At 45.1% G+C, this 16,967-nt stretch overlaps 2 protein-coding genes across 2 annotated transcripts; one reads left to right on the forward strand and one right to left on the reverse strand.

Moving 5' to 3' along the window:
- The first annotated feature begins 513 nt into the window (after nt 1–513).
- Nucleotides 514–10,887, forward strand: scpep1 (serine carboxypeptidase 1). Its single transcript, XM_086184830.1, has 13 exons — nt 514–670; nt 841–980; nt 3,603–3,692; nt 3,914–4,069; nt 5,269–5,343; nt 5,482–5,554; nt 6,283–6,320; nt 6,403–6,531; nt 7,288–7,372; nt 7,506–7,619; nt 8,288–8,425; nt 9,052–9,215; nt 10,436–10,887. Exons 1-13 carry the CDS (start codon nt 610–612, stop codon nt 10,496–10,498), a joined length of 1,326 nt encoding a protein of 441 aa, XP_086040956.1. The 5' UTR covers nt 514–609; the 3' UTR covers nt 10,499–10,887.
- Nucleotides 10,888–12,047: 1,160 nt separating this feature from the next.
- On the reverse strand, nt 12,048–15,924 carry LOC147245669 (tryptase-2-like). The gene is made up of 5 exons (XM_086184834.1): nt 15,770–15,924; nt 15,223–15,394; nt 13,971–14,248; nt 13,114–13,253; nt 12,048–12,665 (listed from the first exon to the last, which is right to left on the reverse strand). The coding sequence occupies exons 1-5, from the start codon at nt 15,819–15,821 to the stop codon at nt 12,477–12,479; spliced, it is 831 nt and encodes a 276-aa protein (XP_086040960.1). The 5' UTR covers nt 15,822–15,924; the 3' UTR covers nt 12,048–12,476.
- Nucleotides 15,925–16,967: the final 1,043 nt, after the last annotated feature.

Below are 16,967 nucleotides of genomic sequence, written 5' to 3' on the forward strand. Positions count from 1 at the left end.
CCAGTTACTCGACTGTAATGACACAGTAGAATTTATCATTTGAAATCCCATAAACTTCCTAAACGGTGTCGTTTTCCAGAGACAAAAGTACATTTGGTCTGATCGGTCAGAGCAAGAATGATGAACTGTGTCGTCATGTATTTCTACGTTAAAACAAAAAAGGCTATCCGAAGGAACAGAATTAGGAAATCCTCCCCTGAAACTGAATTATTGAAATTAAAAGAAAGAAGCAAACCACAAAAACTATATGACTTTTTTTTGGGGGGGGGGGGGGGGGGCTTCCTGCTGATTTGACACACACCTGAGTCTCCCCTGGTGAATTATTTTCTGTAGTTACTATCGCTATTACTACTATTTCTATTATTACTAATAATATAATTACCTAATATAATATATATATATATTATCGACATTATTATTAGTTGTCAATGGCTGTGTTTTTTGCATCATTTGGTCACCGCTTGTTTGTTTCTCTTTTTTTTATAATTTCAAAATTAAAGTTTTCCGTCCCGACGCATGATCACGTGGCATCGTGTCACATGACTGTCATGTCATGTGAGTTCTTAAAGTCCCAGACACGCAGGGAGCCGCGCTGATGTTGTAGCAACCATGGCTCGCCGTCGAGGAGAGGTCTCCGCGCTGCTGCTGGCCGCAGTCGCCGTGTGTGCAGGTGTGTCTGGTGTTCTGCTCTCTTTCGCTTCAAGTCCCGGTCCCTCGGGGCCCCGGCATGACGCCGGCGGGGTCAGACTGACCGCGAAACGAAAGTAAAGGAGTTGAGTGTTGTTGTTTCCTCCAGCATCGGCTTGAAACTTGTGACTGGTGTGTCTGAACTGCGTGCAGGACTCCCAAGGACCCCGGCAGGTCCGGAGGCCTGGAACTACGTGGACGTGAGAGACGGAGCCCACATGTTCTGGTGGCTCTACTACGCCGACAGTCCGTCTGCAGGGTACACGGAGCTGCCGCTGGTCATGTGGCTGCAGGTAGGACTTCACCTGCGTCTTTATCAGCCCCGGAGATCCACCTGGATGTCCTGATGTTGCGGTGCTATGATACGGAGCAGCAGGCGGTACCTGCCGCGGCGGAAAGTACTGACTTATGTTACGTTACTTGAGTAGGGGACTTCGTATTTACTCCATTACATCTTGTACTTTTTCTCCCACTAAATTTATCCACACTCATCCGTTACTTCGAAGGTTTTGGGAAGAAATGAGAACAAAACCTGATGAAGATGTTTTTTCACATTAAAGCCCGACAACAACAGGAGGAGGGAACAGAGCAGCACATCATTTGACCTTTAACATGACCTTTAGAAGGCAGACGTCTATTACTGGAAATCCCAAGCGCCGAAATACACAAATGACGTGAACTTATAACTTTTATGTTTAAACTCAATATGAAATACCTACCGACCTTCAGTCGTACTTCTACCAGAGAACTGTCTTATCTGGTAGCAGGATAATCCCAGCGCTGCTGTCAGTCATGGCACAAGTTGGTCGTGTTTGAATCCATCAGGAACAGTCTGATGTGTTCTCGTGTTCTTCTTTGCTCTCGTTCTCCTGCTCATGGTGAGGAAGTGATGCAATAAATAAACCATTTGTGTGTTTTTCCTCATGTTTAAGAGATGAAGTAAAACTTGACTGTTTCACATTCGCTGTGTTGACGCGTGATCCAGGATGACATGAATAACGTCATCTCAAACCGTATCAATACTGCTCTGCATGTATAAATACTGCAGTGAGGACCGTGTCATGTTGTGTTCTTCCTCTGTGGTGTCAGTTGCTGGGGTTCACGGGGAGGACCATTTGTTTATCACTGACGGTCAAATGTGGGCGTGTCCAGGGTGGGATGGGAGGAGCATCCTGTCAACTGGGGTTCGTGGATGTCTGATGTGTGTTCACTTTGTTATAAATGTGCATTTTTTGTGTGCATAAACAGCTCAACGTATTTATTTACTCCACTGAGAATCCATATATGGACAGGGATGGGAAGTAATCAAGTACAAATACTTGAACACAAATATCTGTACTTTACCCTGAACAGACAGGAGTCTTCCCTGAGGGGGTTATAGCTTGTTCTCTCTCCGACAGGTGCTGAAGGTGGTGCTAATGTGCTAAAGCGTTGCTGACGCTTGTCAAAACAGAAAGATAAAGGGGAGTCATCTGCCACGTTGACAGGGACGAGTACTTATTCTCTTTTCTCTTTTTATTTTCTGAGTCGAGTGTCTGTACTTTTACTTGAATAATTGACCTGTGCATCTTTGCCCCCTTCATTTGTATCTCCCAAAAAAAAAAAAAAAGCTTCCGTGTCTAAACTTTTTAAAAGGAGATGGCGGCCGAGTGAAGGCCTGATGGGAAACTACAGAGCAGAACTACACACGAGTGTCACTGCAGTATTTACACGGTCACAGTACTTTTTGTTGCTGATATCTGGGCATGGTTTTTATACAACTATGTGCAGGAAGAGTGAATCCCTGGAATGAAGTGCTTACACACAAAAGTACCCTCATATTTAACAAAGTACACACACGCTTTCTAGCCCTGGACACGCCCTCTTTCAACCATATATGGTCAAATGTAGAGTGGCTGAGGATCGATGGGTGCATGACCCAAGCCTGCGGATCAGTGGATGGTCCCGGTGAATTGTGTGTCTGTCCAGTAGTGGAAGAAGTACACAGATCCTTACTTTGCTTCAGTGACATACACAGATGAAATGGTACTCTGGTAAAAGTCCTCATTCAAAATTCAACTTAAGTAAAAGTAGAGAAGTTTTTGCTTAGTTTACTTCAGTATTGTTCTAAAGTCCACATTCTAAATGTTATCTGTGTATCCTGGCGCTCGGTGTGTTCAATAATAGCTGACCTTCAAAGATCATGTGACAGAGGTGTGTGTTTCACTTGTTGCCAGTGTGTTTCACATTGTACTTTGAGTAAAACTGCTTAGTCACTCTCCACTTCCGTCAGTGGGTCTGATAGTTTGTCTACTGCAGTGATTGAAACAAAAAGGATGCCTGGAGTTGCACATGGTACCAAACAATATCAGTAAAAGTTATCGTCAACCCCTCGTCTGATCTTTCATGCTGACTGGCGATGAGGAAGATGATGAAGATGAGGATGGTGACTCAGGAACACTGCTTTCTGCTCCGGCTGTGGAGAACGCGCAGGACAGAACGCTCTGGTGAAACATTGTTGGGGCTGTCACACTGTTTAAAACTCAATATATTTACATGTTTTATGATTAATCGAGATGACTTGCTGATATTAATGTTGGCCGTGACAACGACTGGCAAATCAGTGGAAATAAATCAGATTTCCCAACCCTGACGATTGCATTTTATCTAACGCCATCCTCCCTCCCCCGGGAGATGTCGTCTGGTCCTGGGTCTGCCCCTTGGCCTCCTCCTAGCCGGAGCAGCAGTTGTACTCTGAGTCCCTGAACCCCCCCCCCCAGACGCCAGCCTCCCTCCTGAGCAAACACATTTCAGCTGCATGTATTGGCAGTAGTACAAGTCACTTGATATGTTTCCTAAAAGGAGCTCCTGGAATATGAAGGCATATTTCTCTAGTTTGAACCTGATGAGAATGTCTCCCGTCTGTCTTTCTTCAGGGGGGACCAGGCGGATCAGGATGTGGCTTTGGGAACTTTGGGGAGATCGGACCTTTGAATGTAGACCTACAGCCCAGGAAGGACAGCTGGGTAAGATGGTTGTGTTTTTAGTCTCATTGATGAGACAACAGGGGCACAAGTTACTTGAATTACTGAGAAGCGTTTTAAAGGTTTCTGATTCAGAGGAGATGCTTCCCTTAGATGGTGCAGGGTTTGCTAATGTGGATTGTTATGAACACTTTTTGGAACTTGTTCACTTGGAACAGTTCTCCAAGTAAAGTGTGTGTGTGTGTGTGTGTGTGTGTGTGTAGGTACAGGCAGCCAGTGTGCTATTTGTAGACAACCCAGTGGGCACTGGCTTCAGCTACACCGACAGGCCAGACGCCTACGCTACCGATGTGAGCGTGGTGGCTTCGGACATGCTGGTGCTGCTCAAACACTTCTTTACAGAGAAGGAGGAGTTCCAGGTTTGTCAGCTTGATGTTCGTTATGTTGATGTTCGTTATGTTGATGTTCGTTATGTTGATGTTCTATAGCCAGACTGTAAACCATGAAGAGATGTCTTAGTGTGATTTGTGAATTAAAGATAATAATGAACATTAATTTTTGAAGCACCACTCATACAAAATGCAAGAGAATGAAAACTAGAATTCATGTCATAGTGCTAAAATAAAATTTCAGTGAACACATGACATTGTGAGACATTAGACTTAGTAATGGAGCTAACTTGTGAGTTAGCAATGGAGCTTACTATGGACTTAGTAATGGAGCTAACTTGAGAGTTAGCAATGGAGCTTACTATGGACTTAGTAATGGCGCTAACTTGGGAGTTAGCAATGGAGCTTACTATGGACTTAGTAATGGAGCTAACTTGGGAGTTAGCAATGGAGCTTACTATGGACTTAGTAATGGAGCTAACTTGGGAGTTAGCAATAGAACTAACTAAGGAGTTAGCAATGGAGCTTACTATGGACTAAGTAATGGAGCTAACTTGGGACCTAGCTATGGAGCTAACTAGGGAGTTAGCAATAGAACTAATTAGGGAGTTGGCAGTGGAGTTCACTTGGGAGTTAGCAATGGAACTAAAATGGGAGTTAGCAATGGAACGAACTAAGGAGTTAGCAATGGAGATCACTTGGGAGTTAGCAATGTAATTAACCAGGGAGTTAGCAATGTAATTAACCAGGGAGTTAGCAATATAACTAACAAGGGAGTTAACAATGTAACTAACTAGGGAGTTAGCAATATAACTAACTAAGGAGTTACCAATGTAACTAACTAGGGAGTTAGCAATGGAGTTCACTTGGGAGTTAGCAATGGAACTCACTTGGGAGTTAGCAATGGAACTAACTAGGGAGTTAGCAATGTAATTAACCAGGGAGTTAGCAATGTAACTAACTAGGGAGTTAGCAATGTAACTAACTAGGGAGTTAGCAATGTAATTAACCAGGGAGCTAGCAATGTAATTAACCAGGGAGTTAGCGATGTAATTAACCAGGGAGTTCACAATGTAATTAACCAGGGAGTTAGCAATGCAACTAACCAGGGAGTTAGCAATGTAATTAACCAGGGAGTTAGCAATGTAACTAACTAGGGAGTTAACAATGTAACTAACTAGGGAGTTAGCAATGGAGTTCACTTGGGAACAACTGTTTTTTCTCTCCAGAGTGTTCCCTTCTACATCTTCTCTGAGTCGTACGGAGGAAAGATGGCTGCAGCCATTGCCCTGGAACTCACCAAGGTGAGTCCACTGCTTTTCTGCGTCTGTCAGTCCTGATGTCATGGATGAGATGATAGTTATTTTTGTCAATACACATTCATAGGAAATGTGTCCTTGATATGAATTGCGCACTTGCTGTGTTTCTTTTGGTCCCTTCAGGCCGTTGCTCAAGGAACCCTTAAGTGTAACTTTGGTGGTGTGGCACTCGGGGACTCGTGGATTTCCCCAGTAGGTCAGTATCAGTCAGCCTTTCCTCCCCAACATTAAACTCTTGAGATACAATGGTGAAGCACCACGCATTTTGGGTTAATCCCATTTCATCCCTTGGCTCACCACTCAGTCCATTACCTCTTGGGACTGAAGGGCGGGGCTACATATTCCCTAAGACCAAGATTGGTCAGAGGCATACTTCACATGTAGGGATATGAGATATCTTCTTAGAATGTCTTGGAAATAAGCAGCAAAATGGCTGTACAAGAAACCCACAAATATTGGAGTTTCTTAGCTGATGATAGTTTAGTGTCACTTCGGTGTGTTATGGTCCTGCTTTTCATTAAAAACCCCATCAGAGAATAAACATCAGACAGGTTCATACGAGGGAATACTGTTCATTTTTGTCCTCATTATTTCAAATTAGATGATATTTTCACCGTGTACACCACCAGCTCTCAAACTGTAACGTGAATGTTCATTCTTGTACAGCTTCAAGTTGGTCATGGCGATGTGCCTGTTGATTCAATACACGACAGCTTTCACTCGAGTTCTGCACAACAGCACAGGCAGCGATAGAAATCTCTCTGAGCAGAAGTCTGGTTTCATCATGGCTTCAAAAGGCCCTGTGGTCATGGGGAGGCCAGCATTAGTCGTGATGACCATCCGGTCCAATTTCTGGTTGTTTTTGTTTTTTTTGGTCAAGAAAGGAGACCGGAGTACCCAATACAAGGCTTGTTTCCTCCACAGATTCCGTTATGACCTGGGGTCCGTATCTCTACACTCTTGTAAGTAAGAGAAGCAATCATTTCAGTGAGAAGTCCAGCAAAAACCAGTAACCCATCTGACTGTTGGACCTTTCCTGTGCAGTCACTGCTGGACGATCAGGGCCTGAACGATGTCAGCAGTGCAGCAGAGGCGGTGAAGAAAGCCGTGGAGCAGCAGCAGTTTAAGAAAGCCACGGAGCTGTGGTCTGTGACGGAGACGGTGGTGGAGCAGGTTGGTCGGACTGGACCGTTCTAGGTGTAACAGAGTTTTGTTGTCTATCGTTGATTCCACATTCCATCACCTTTTAGTTTGTACTTGCTGTGACTTCCCACTGGTTGGTGGGCCTTTACACAGTTTATCAATTCTGGCTGTGACGTTGGCAGTGGGGGAGGATTGAGCCCACGAGCTGTGCCTTACATCGCTGTTACTACGTGACTGACAGGGGATTTTCATGCTGTATTCAGGCGTTAAACGTCCGATGTAAAAGCCGAGGAGTGTCGGTCCATATTTCAAACAACAGCGCAGACTGAAGGAGACTGAACAGCCATTACATGATGGATCCATGACTTTTGATTCTCTGGTCCACAATTCAGTTCAGAAGCAGTTCTTCGGGCACTAGACTCTGGATACTACAAAAAATTCTGACATCAGTGTGGTCCTGGGGATCCTCATCCAGGCTCAGTGAAAGACTACAGAACTAAGAACGTAGTCAACATGGAAGCCTCACTTTTTAATAATTCAGATTCAGGGGCAGGAGTCACTTATTAGCTTCAAGCTAAATATACGAATAAGTGTGGCTGCTGTTTCTGGCTTCAGAAGTCACATAGTTCTGATTAGAAGACTTCTATTTGTGAGTACTTCAAAGGCAAGATACCCTTTTTTGTAAAGTATTGCTTTAAAGCGCCACCCCCACCCCCACCCCAGTTAGAGTCCAGTGTGCATGTATGGATCATGAGGATTGACATCTTGTTGTGCTTTATCTTGCAGAATACCAACGGAGTCAATTTCTACAACGTCCTCTCACAGGACTCTGACGAGAAGCGCGTCTCCTCCCCAGGAGAGAACTTCATCTGTAAGATTCAGCATTAAACTCTTCCAAGCGCCAAACGCATGCAAAAGCCAAACTGAGTTTGCGGACAGAATGAATTTGTTTGTTGGGAGGCGGATCGTTTGCCTTCAACCAGTTTCCTTCTTCCTTCCACCAGCTCTGCAGATACGACGCCATATTCTACCCCTTCACAGCCAATCACTGGATGCACTGATGAATGGACCAATCAGGAAGAAACTTGGCATCATCCCCCAAAATGTCACCTGGGGAGGTACGTTATCGTCCACATCCATGGACCTGCAAACATTCTCACAATAGAACTAGTTCACGGCAGCCATTTTGACACGAGGTAATAAGACAATACAGGTGTTGCCAGTGATGCTAACTAAGGTTCCGTTCCATTCAGGCCAGACAGAGTCAGGGTGCTGCTGTTGTGCAGGTTGGCTCATGAGAAAAGCTCTGCTACACTGAATGGAACAGAACCTTAATTAGCATCATTGGTAACGCCTGAGTTTGTCCTGCTATCTCATGTCAAAGTGGCTGCCGTGAAAAAGGTCTCTTGTCATGAGTACAGAGATTATCCTGATCAGCGTGTCATATCAAGTCAGAATAAAACACAGGAATAAGACAAAGAGTGTAGATATTCATTGTTCTTACTTACAGCAAACTGTCCAAAAATGTTTGCTTACAAGCCCCCAAGTGCATCGTGCAATATAATCCACATCTTTGTCAGGAGTTGAGGGGAATGTGAGCACAAACGTAGCTAAAGAGAGTGAAGGAAGGACTTATTCACCGCCTGGACAGAAACGTGACACCCTAGATGCACCTCCCTGGGCTTTTTTCCTCTGGATCCACTTTAGTTTGACCTGACGTTCAAATCTGTCGATCTGTTAAACCTTGAGTCTTGTTTCCCCTCTCCTGCTGTGGCTGTGTGCCCAGGCCAGGCAGAGGAAGTGTTCAGTTACATGGCTGGAGACTTTATGAAGCCGGTGGTGGACGTCGTTGACCAGCTGCTGACCGCTGGAGTCAACGTCACCGTCTATAACGGACAGCTGGATCTCATCGTGGACACCCTGGGTAAGTTCCATGGCCATATTTCTGCTCTGCTCCAGCAGCATCGGTGTGGCAGGAGGGCAAACGAGCAGATTAGTCACATGGCTATAGCGCCCCCTATCCCCAGTGTAGTGTGTGCCTGTGTGACAACATCAGGGATTTGTGTTCAACTTCTCAGGAAATATCACATTGTTTATGACCAACCTCAGGTGTCTTTGCAGTAATAATATCACTGTGTGGAATTCCACAATGGTCCTTACTAAACATCTGGACCGTGTGGAATAAGATACAGAGCAACCCTTCAACCACCAGCCTGGGCTGTTGTCTGCTTTAAAGACTCAACTCAGCAGGTAATATTTCAGACAGGCTGAGCAGAGATGGGAAATATCAAATAAGTGGCCAAAATACCACCTGTACTTTGACATAGTTTGGATACCAAAACAAACTGTTAGCATGCTACAAGTGAGCTAGGAGGCTACGAGTGGAACCTAACAGCCTACATCAGCTTCTCATTGAGAAGGTGCAGTAACAGGCGTCTAACTGGGACTCAGCTTTTCATTGTTGTGACTGCAGATGAAAGAATGGGTCACTGACCTCTGCAGGGGTCCAGCTACATGCCTGCCACATGATTACCTAACTTCCTCTTCCAGGTCAGGAGCTGTGGGTGAAGCGGCTGAAGTGGGAGGGGCTAGATAGTTTTAACAAGCTGAGGTGGACCGCCCTGGATGACCTGGCCACCCCAGGTGCTACTGGAGCTTTCTTCAAGAGCTATAAGAACTTTGCCTTCTATTGGATCCTCAAAGCTGGTCACATGGTAAGATAGAGATTTGGGGAGTGGAATGCCGATGGAATGATAAGGTCACTTTTCTTAGAAGTGCTTACAAGTGCAAAGTGGACAGGTCAGGAACCCTCAACTGGGTTCTGCCCGTGGCTCCGCCCCCATGCTTTGACTGGACCATGGATTTGTTTTTCTATGATCAATCTCAAATGCCACAATGAAAAACCGCCCTCAAACATCCTGTTAGTTTATTGTAAGCAGCTCTGCGTGTGTCTTTGCTTCAAGGCACTTAAACACAACACGACTGGTAGAATGATTCAACTAAAAAGACAACACTGCCTTTGTAACCCAGACGTAACTACACAGCACAGTACTCCACCTTCGTTTGTGCTTCTTCAGGTATTCTTAATCTGTCCCTGTCATTAAGTTTATCATCCAAGTGACCTTTTTTCTCTCAACTACTTAAACTTCTTATCATTTTGAGAACGCAGCTGAGTTTGCTTGGCTCCCTGCAGCGTCTCTGTCTCAGTCATACAAGCATTTCAAGGTCCAGTGGAGAATAAGTGAAGACATCACGCAGTGGTAGAACGTGTCTTATATGTATATTCAGACTACAGTTCTCATTTCTGTATGTGGTCCAGTGGTTTCTGAGCACCGGCCCTCTGGTAGGTGTCCCAGCAGCAGGTCTTGGCGTTGAGCCTCTATTGTGCCCTGACAAGCATGAGCGTGAAGGGTGATGTCACAGTTAATGTCTTTTTGTCTCACGAGAAAACATCTCTGTGTTCGTCTTGGTCCAAATCTTACAAGACTGCAGACCTCTGCTGATTCTTGAATGAAGAGGTTGGACTGCACCAAACTAGTAATGGTGCAGGAAAATATTGTTTTTTCTAACTTCATGTCAATATTTTCTTGTAGTTGTCTTAATATAAATGTTAACATTTAGGTTTTGGTTTTTTTTCTTATTTCATTTTTTTATACTGTCCTTTCCTCTTCTCTGTAAATGCTGCTGAAACGATCTAAATTTCCACAGTGGGGGATAAATGAAGTAATCTTATTCTTATTCTGATTAAAATGATAAATGAGGCGTCCTGTAATTTACTGTTTGGATCAGCAGAGGGTGCTGTTGCTCAGCAAAGATTCATGATGCTCCTTTAAACTCGGGGCCTAACCAGGTTTTGTGTGCTGTTCCAGTATTCCTTGATTCTCCACAGAGTATTGAAAGTGAGTTCTTACAAGCTTTTTTCCTGCCGTCCCAGGTTCCCTCAGATCAAGGAGCCATGGCCTTGCAAATGCTGAAGATGGTCACCCAGCAGGTGTGACGCCCAGACTCTGGAACGGCTCTGACAATCACTATGACATTTTAGCTTTCGCATTTTCTTTTGAGCTGAAGCGCATTATAAAAAAAAAAAGAAAGGAAAGAAACAACAACAAAAAAATCCTCATGACCTGATGAAAACAGAATTTACCAATTTTAAAAATGAAGGCGTCTTTAAACGAGACAGTGAGTGTTTTCGTATGTTAGGTTATTCTGTTGTACAGCCTTCAACTTTTCTTTCTGGTTTATTAATTTATCAAGATGATTAATAATCGTTCCACTGGGATTGCAGTTAGGGGCGGTGTGCCCCCTAGTGGATGCAAAATTAGTTTGTGCACTGCCTTTTTTTAAAAATGTAAATAAAGTTTGCCAGTTCAACTTTCCTGTTTCCTCAGCTTTTGAATGGATCACAGTTAACTCCTCTAGAGGCTTCACATGACATTTAATCTTGAAGGATCCTCTATCAACAACCTGAATTCAGTCCACCTCAAGGGGACCAGCAGAAAAGGAACTCGATTCTTTTTGTGTTCACATTGTCAGTTCAGCAAGAGGTCTTTCAGTTCTGGCCCACTTCAGCTCTGAGGGGCCTCAGCCCCTTTTCTGTTCACACTCTTTGGAGCTCAGATCTCGACTGCTTTGGATTATGGGTAATTTCACTTGGAACAAGGTGGCTACTGCTATATTTGCCAGAACAGCAACTGAACAGCTGCTGGAGCAAAAACATCTGTAGGAAGGAGGGTTCATCAGCCGTCTTACTTGCTCTGACAACTTACAAACACTTCTCTCCTTCAGCCTGCTGGAACACACATTTGTTTGTCCAAATGAACACCACCAGGATCCTCTCCTCCATCACCAGCGGTTCCCTCCTGCTAGTGAGCTACTGGTGGAGCTCATGGTGGACTGGTGGCCCTGGACTGCTGCAGTGGGTCACATTGTCTTTCAGCCCTGGGTGTTTGGTTCAAAGCTTCTGTCAGAGGTGCTGGTTTCATCACTGCTGAGAACTCTTTGGGCCTGTCATCCACCTCCCAGTGTGAGCCGCATTAAAGTTGCGATGGAGATGAGATTAAATTTTGGGTTAGATGTGTGTGTTTGTGTCTGCCAGCCACCTATGGGCCAGATAAGGGCTGCAGGGACTCAACAGAACTGGGACATACAGGGATCCCATACCAAGTCCAGCTATGAGATTGAACAGGGTTTTGTATTTGGCGCTGTCCTGGTGGAGGTTTGGCTTTGTGAGGGTTCAGACGTGGCTGCTACACACTGGGCCGGATTTGATCTGGTCCTCGGATCATGACCAAATCCCAGCCAAAAGAAAACTGTCATAAAATGTTCAAAATACCAAATCTTGTCATTTGTAAATCGTGATTTTATCTTAAGCTGATGATTCTTTGTGGTATGTGTGTCTCATGTATGTGCCATCTTGGAGGGTTTACATTCAACACATGCAGGACTGTGGTTTTGCTGGTGGTGGACCAAGTCGTGTAAGTTCCATTCAACACATTTTTACTGAGTATATTTAATGTGGATTAACTCTCATACACGGTACCTATAAGTTCCCAAGGGGTTGGGGGTTGGGGGGTGGGGGCAGGGTTCAGCTGTCCTATAACAGACAAGCCACATTGCATAACACTGGTATTTAAAGCCTGCAGTATCACAACTCTAGGACACAATAATAACACTATTTTACACAAAAATGTAAACTGAATCGTTTCCGTCCAGGCGTCAAGTGGAAGCACTGATGATGTCAGAATCGTGAGAACTGTGGAAGTGGGTTTGAAGAGTCGTGACCTCAGAAGCGGTTGCTGAAGGAGGCCCTGCTGCTTGGACGTCACACACAGACGCTGAACCTGATGCTTCACAGTTTTAATGCAAAGAATTGAGCGTACCAGAGAGAGGTCACGAGACCGAAGAGCTACAGAGGAAGAGAAGCTAGCAGGTGGCAGGTGACTCGTCCGGGCCAGATCTTCATCTCCTGGCGGCGTTTACACCTCCACTGAAGCGTCCTCAAGGTTGTGGACGTAGCGGTGGATGAAGCCCAGGTATTTGGACACTCGGGTGTAGACGCCAGGGTAACCTGGCATAGCACAGCCGGCACTACTCCCATAACTCATGATGCCCACCTGGACAAAGCCAGGGCCTGAACGACACACCAGCGGACCTCCATAATCCCCCTGCAGAACACACACACACACATATACGCACACGTGAACCACGTCACACACACACTGCAGCTGCTCTACTCTGAAGTATAATTTTCTAAAAGTTGTTTGCTTGTCGTCATGAACAAAGGCAGGACAAAGAACAAGATGAGGAACTCCTGATGGAGAGAATTTGCTGACACGTCAGTGGAGGAGTTGAACGGGAGATTTACTCCTGGAACCAGAGCTGCTCAGCAGGCGGGTGCTCACTGCTGAGCTCCATAGTGAAGCTAACGTCACACTTGATGCTGCTAAACTGCCTGATCATCATATAATGATGCACCCAGAACACACCAATCATGTATAGATATAAGTATGGATGGAGCTGTAGATATTTACATAGCTTCATATCTTTTTCCTTCAGTATATTTTTTGATAGAACAGAGCAGTGGGATGTTCAGCATGAACCAGTGGGACTCACTGTGCAGGCGTCCTTCCCTCCAGCCGTGTCGCCGGCGCACAGCATGTCAGAGGTCACCTCAGAATACACAGCCTGACAGGTGTCTTGGCTGACGAGGGGGATCTTCAGCTCCTGAAGGGTTTCTGGGTTCTTTAGTGGAACTGCAGACGCGCACATGGGAGGACAGATTTTTGAATATCGTGATCATGTAGTTTAGTGACCCAGGTGAGGCCGCCTGTACTTAAGACTAGATGTTTATGTGTTTAAAATCATATAATTTATTTGATCATCCTGCTGAACTGGTGTGAGATCAGAGCGTTTGACATTTAAAACCAATGTGTCTTTTTGTTCTGTCGCCTGCGTTCAGGAACACTGGACAGTGCTTAGTTTCACCTGAAGACACGTCAACTGCACAAGTGTTGAAAAGTTTGATGAACTTTGGAGCCTAAAGACTGATCACCAGCAGTTCATGAAGCAGCCAGCCTCACGCAGGAGCTTTCAATGCAAGACTTGGATTGCTGCACCATAAAAATCCCCAGTTTTTATGTACGCATTCTTTTTCTTAATTCATTGGAAGTCGCATCAGCATTTGCCCTCTTACTTGGTACTGGATCAAAAACAACATCTGGGGTATCACCCATCCAGCTGTGGGCAGCTTGTTCATGTGCAGGCAACACGTGATGATGTTTCCATACACGCGCAACAACACACACCACGTTGAGAGTCAGAAGGTGGGTGCTTCCAGCTCATGAGACACTTCTTGTTGTGAACACAGTTGCTATATTATTTCAGTTTAAACAATGTACCAAGTATTCGAGGGGTGAACTGTTCAGTGTGCTGTCCTGGTGTCATGCAGCTGCTTTGTATGCAGAACTTACTTCCATTCCCAACGCTCCCCCAGCCAGTGATCCAACACTCAGAGGAGGAGTCGAAGGTGTCCTCCACACTGGCCAGAGTCACCCGCTGCACCAGCTTGGTCTCACGCAACTTTTTTTTCAGCTTGACCAGAATGATGTCATTCACAAAGCCACTGCCCATAGCTCGGAAATGCTCGTGTGACATGGCATAAACTATCCCCAGGTAACGCTCCGATGGCCCTTGAAGGGTGTGTGTACCCACCCAAGCCATGCACTTATTTAAGTCAGGTACAGGGTGTCTGGAATTGCAAATACACAAATTAGTTTTCATGTATATTTTGATGAATCTTTATGATTTGTGTACATCCTGTAACTGTCAGGAAAACAGAGCAGATGAGTTTGGTCACAAAAAACAAGACTGCTGTAAAATGGTTGAACAGTCTTTACAGGAAGAGGTGTTGCTAGGTAAAACTTGTGGTAACGATACAGAAACTGATCAAAAAATTAGTTAATGCCTGGAATATCACGCAGGAACACGTCCAGAAACAGAGAAGAGAAACTGGCGGCCAGAAAGAGACGCTCAAGGACTAAAAAGACTGACGAGACACATGCAGGTGAGACGGTCACACACAGGTGAGAGGGAAAGGTCACCTAAAACAAGACAGGACAAGTTCACAAAATAAAATAGGAAATAGAAGCAACGTGTAAGGAACGCAAAACACTGAGCTCAGAGGACCAGACATGTCTGGTGGGAGCCTGACCCACTCAACCCTGGACGGGCTCAGCAAGAGTGGGACAGTCAAGCTTTGACTTGAGCGCGTTTGTCTGCACGTAGACGTCAGATCACAAGTGTTCACTCCAGATGGACGTGGACGTGTGAACTGATGCTGACGTCTCTTGAAAAGCTGCACTCATTCATATCACGACCAACTCTGCACCAGACAGGCAGAATGTGGGTGTGAGATTTTTAAAGAATGTTCCGACAGATGTTCTTCCTAAACCCACATGTGGAACAAAACGTCTACAGAGGACCGGCCGAGTGACAACATCATAACGTCTCATGACAGTATGGAACACGTCACTCGCTCAGATGAACGCCCTCGTGTTTAATATCTGACTCTGAGGCGGGATCTGATTGATAATCCATCACCTGCAACTGCAACAATCCTCAGAGTTCTTGTCAAACTGGTCGATTACTCTAATAATCGAATCAAACCACTCGGCTCCGTGGCTCCTGAGCCGTCGTCGTTTGGAGGAGGGTTATCAGACTTGCCTTTTCCAGCAGCTTGCAGCACTCAGCACCCACTCAGTGTTGAGGATGGAGCCGCCGCAGCGCCAGTTATTGGTGCCATCCGTGAGGTTTAGGTGCACCATCCAAGGCCAGCTGCCCTTTGCAGCATCCTTCCCCCCAACGATGGAGCTCCTCACTTCAGCCCCGAGCACACCTGGAGATTCAGTGATGCAGCAAAATAAAGATAACGTTCTGAAAGAACCATCCAGTGCAATATAAGATTAAAGATCTGATGAAAAAATGTGAAGCACTTCATACAAATCCACACTGAAGTCAGAAACATGATCTAATTAAAAAGTTGCTGCTAAAATCAGGCACTGCTTCGACAAGATCCACCCATTTTTACAATTATTGATATTATATATTGTATTACACATCTCAATTTGAATTTTGCCTCATTGATTTCTTTCCATCCCTTTTTTGAGGTTTCTTCCTGTTTATAGCACATTTTTCAATCTGTAAAATTTAGATTCTGAGCAAAAAAAAATCCCTTAAGACAGCTTGATCCGCTGGGGCCGGTCCGTCTCACCTGCAGCGTTGTGGACCAGCGCCAGCACAGCCAGTAGAATGGAGAACGCCATGAGTGACGCGGTCAGGAGTGCAGCAGTGGCTGTGCGAGCTCCACGCAAGAAGCTGCAGCTTATATACTCGAGGCGCGATTAAATCCTCTTCCTCTTCCTCCCACAGCTGGAGAGTAGCGTCTCAAAAGTATGATGCCTATTCTTCAGTTTACCATTTTGCTCCTCAACACCTCAGAGCCACCGAGGTTGAGGTTATTCATCCGGTGCAAAGTGCTACAGGGTTTCTTGATTGCTTTTCTCCCAGATGATGAGATAATAAACCCTGCAGCCCTTCATCCAGACGTCACGTTGAAATACTGCAAAAGAGACACTGCGCTGTACTGCAGGCTGTGCAAAGGAATTCCACACAGTTTTGTTGATCAGAGATTAAAGTGTCAAGTGTTTTCTCTCTCAGAGATTTTTACCTTTTGTCCCTTAAACCAACAGAGTTGTGGGTCTTCCAATGAATTCTGTGCTCATTGGTTTGAAATAATGTGTGAAAAACTAGGAACGAGAGGAAACTGGGTTCAAGGGGATCTCACTGAGAGCCTCTTTACCTCCAAGGAGAACTGTTGCCATGTGACACATCCAGACCAGTTCTTCCCCAGGTCCAGGTTTAGAGCTGACCTGCTAACAAGTCAGAGTGTCTGCAATCATACACTCATGCCTGTTTATGTTGCAGCAGTAAATGCTGATTCATCACAACTCCTGGGCTCAGTACTTATTTGACGTGCTGAAGTCATGTGATCTACTCAAAGTTCACAACCCTGATCGAGGTGTGTTCATCTGTTTTCTTTCTTTAGCTGTTTCACAAACATTCAAACAGATTTCCAGAAACTCCCGAGACTGAATTTCTCAAAATTCTGAACACAAAACTAAAAGGATTCAACCACTTCATCAAAAATATCCTAATCACAAAACTCTGGCACGACGATCACCCGCAAGACACCGGCCTACAAAATGGAGCTCCCTGGTTACGTGTTTGTTCTCACTCTCGTCACACGCGTGCACACACTCTAATTATGTGTGGGAGAATGAAAGAGGAGGAAAAGGAGGATCAGAGTCACCAAACTGAGAAAGATTACACCCCAATTTCACGTATGATGTCATCACCTTCTTATAACGACTGTCTTGGTCATATTTTCATGTTTTTTGGAAAACACAACA

The sequence above is a fragment of the Aulostomus chinensis genome, chromosome 18, assembly GCF_037954235.1.
Source record: "Aulostomus chinensis isolate RoL2024-O1b breed Wild chromosome 18, RoL_Achi_v1.0, whole genome shotgun sequence".
In the NCBI taxonomy this organism is placed as follows: domain Eukaryota; kingdom Metazoa; phylum Chordata; class Actinopteri; order Syngnathiformes; family Aulostomidae; genus Aulostomus; species Aulostomus chinensis.

Coding starts and splice junctions, on each gene's coding strand:
- scpep1 (XM_086184830.1), top strand. CDS start 610: ATGGCTCGCCGTCGAGGAGAGGTCTCCGCGCTGCTGCTGGCCGCAGTC. Junction 981..3,602: donor CGCTGGTCATGTGGCTGCAG/GTAGGACTTCAC, acceptor GTCTTTCTTCAG/GGGGGACCAGGCGGATCAGG. Junction 8,426..9,051: donor TCTCATCGTGGACACCCTGG/GTAAGTTCCATG, acceptor TTCCTCTTCCAG/GTCAGGAGCTGTGGGTGAAG.
- LOC147245669 (XM_086184834.1), bottom strand. CDS start 15,821: ATGGCGTTCTCCATTCTACTGGCTGTGCTGGCGCTGGTCCACAACGCT. Junction 14,249..15,222: donor GCTGCAAGCTGCTGGAAAAG/GCAAGTCTGATA, acceptor TTGCAATTCCAG/ACACCCTGTACCTGACTTAA. Junction 13,254..13,970: donor GGGGAGCGTTGGGAATGGAA/GTAAGTTCTGCA, acceptor GCGCGTCTGCAG/TTCCACTAAAGAACCCAGAA.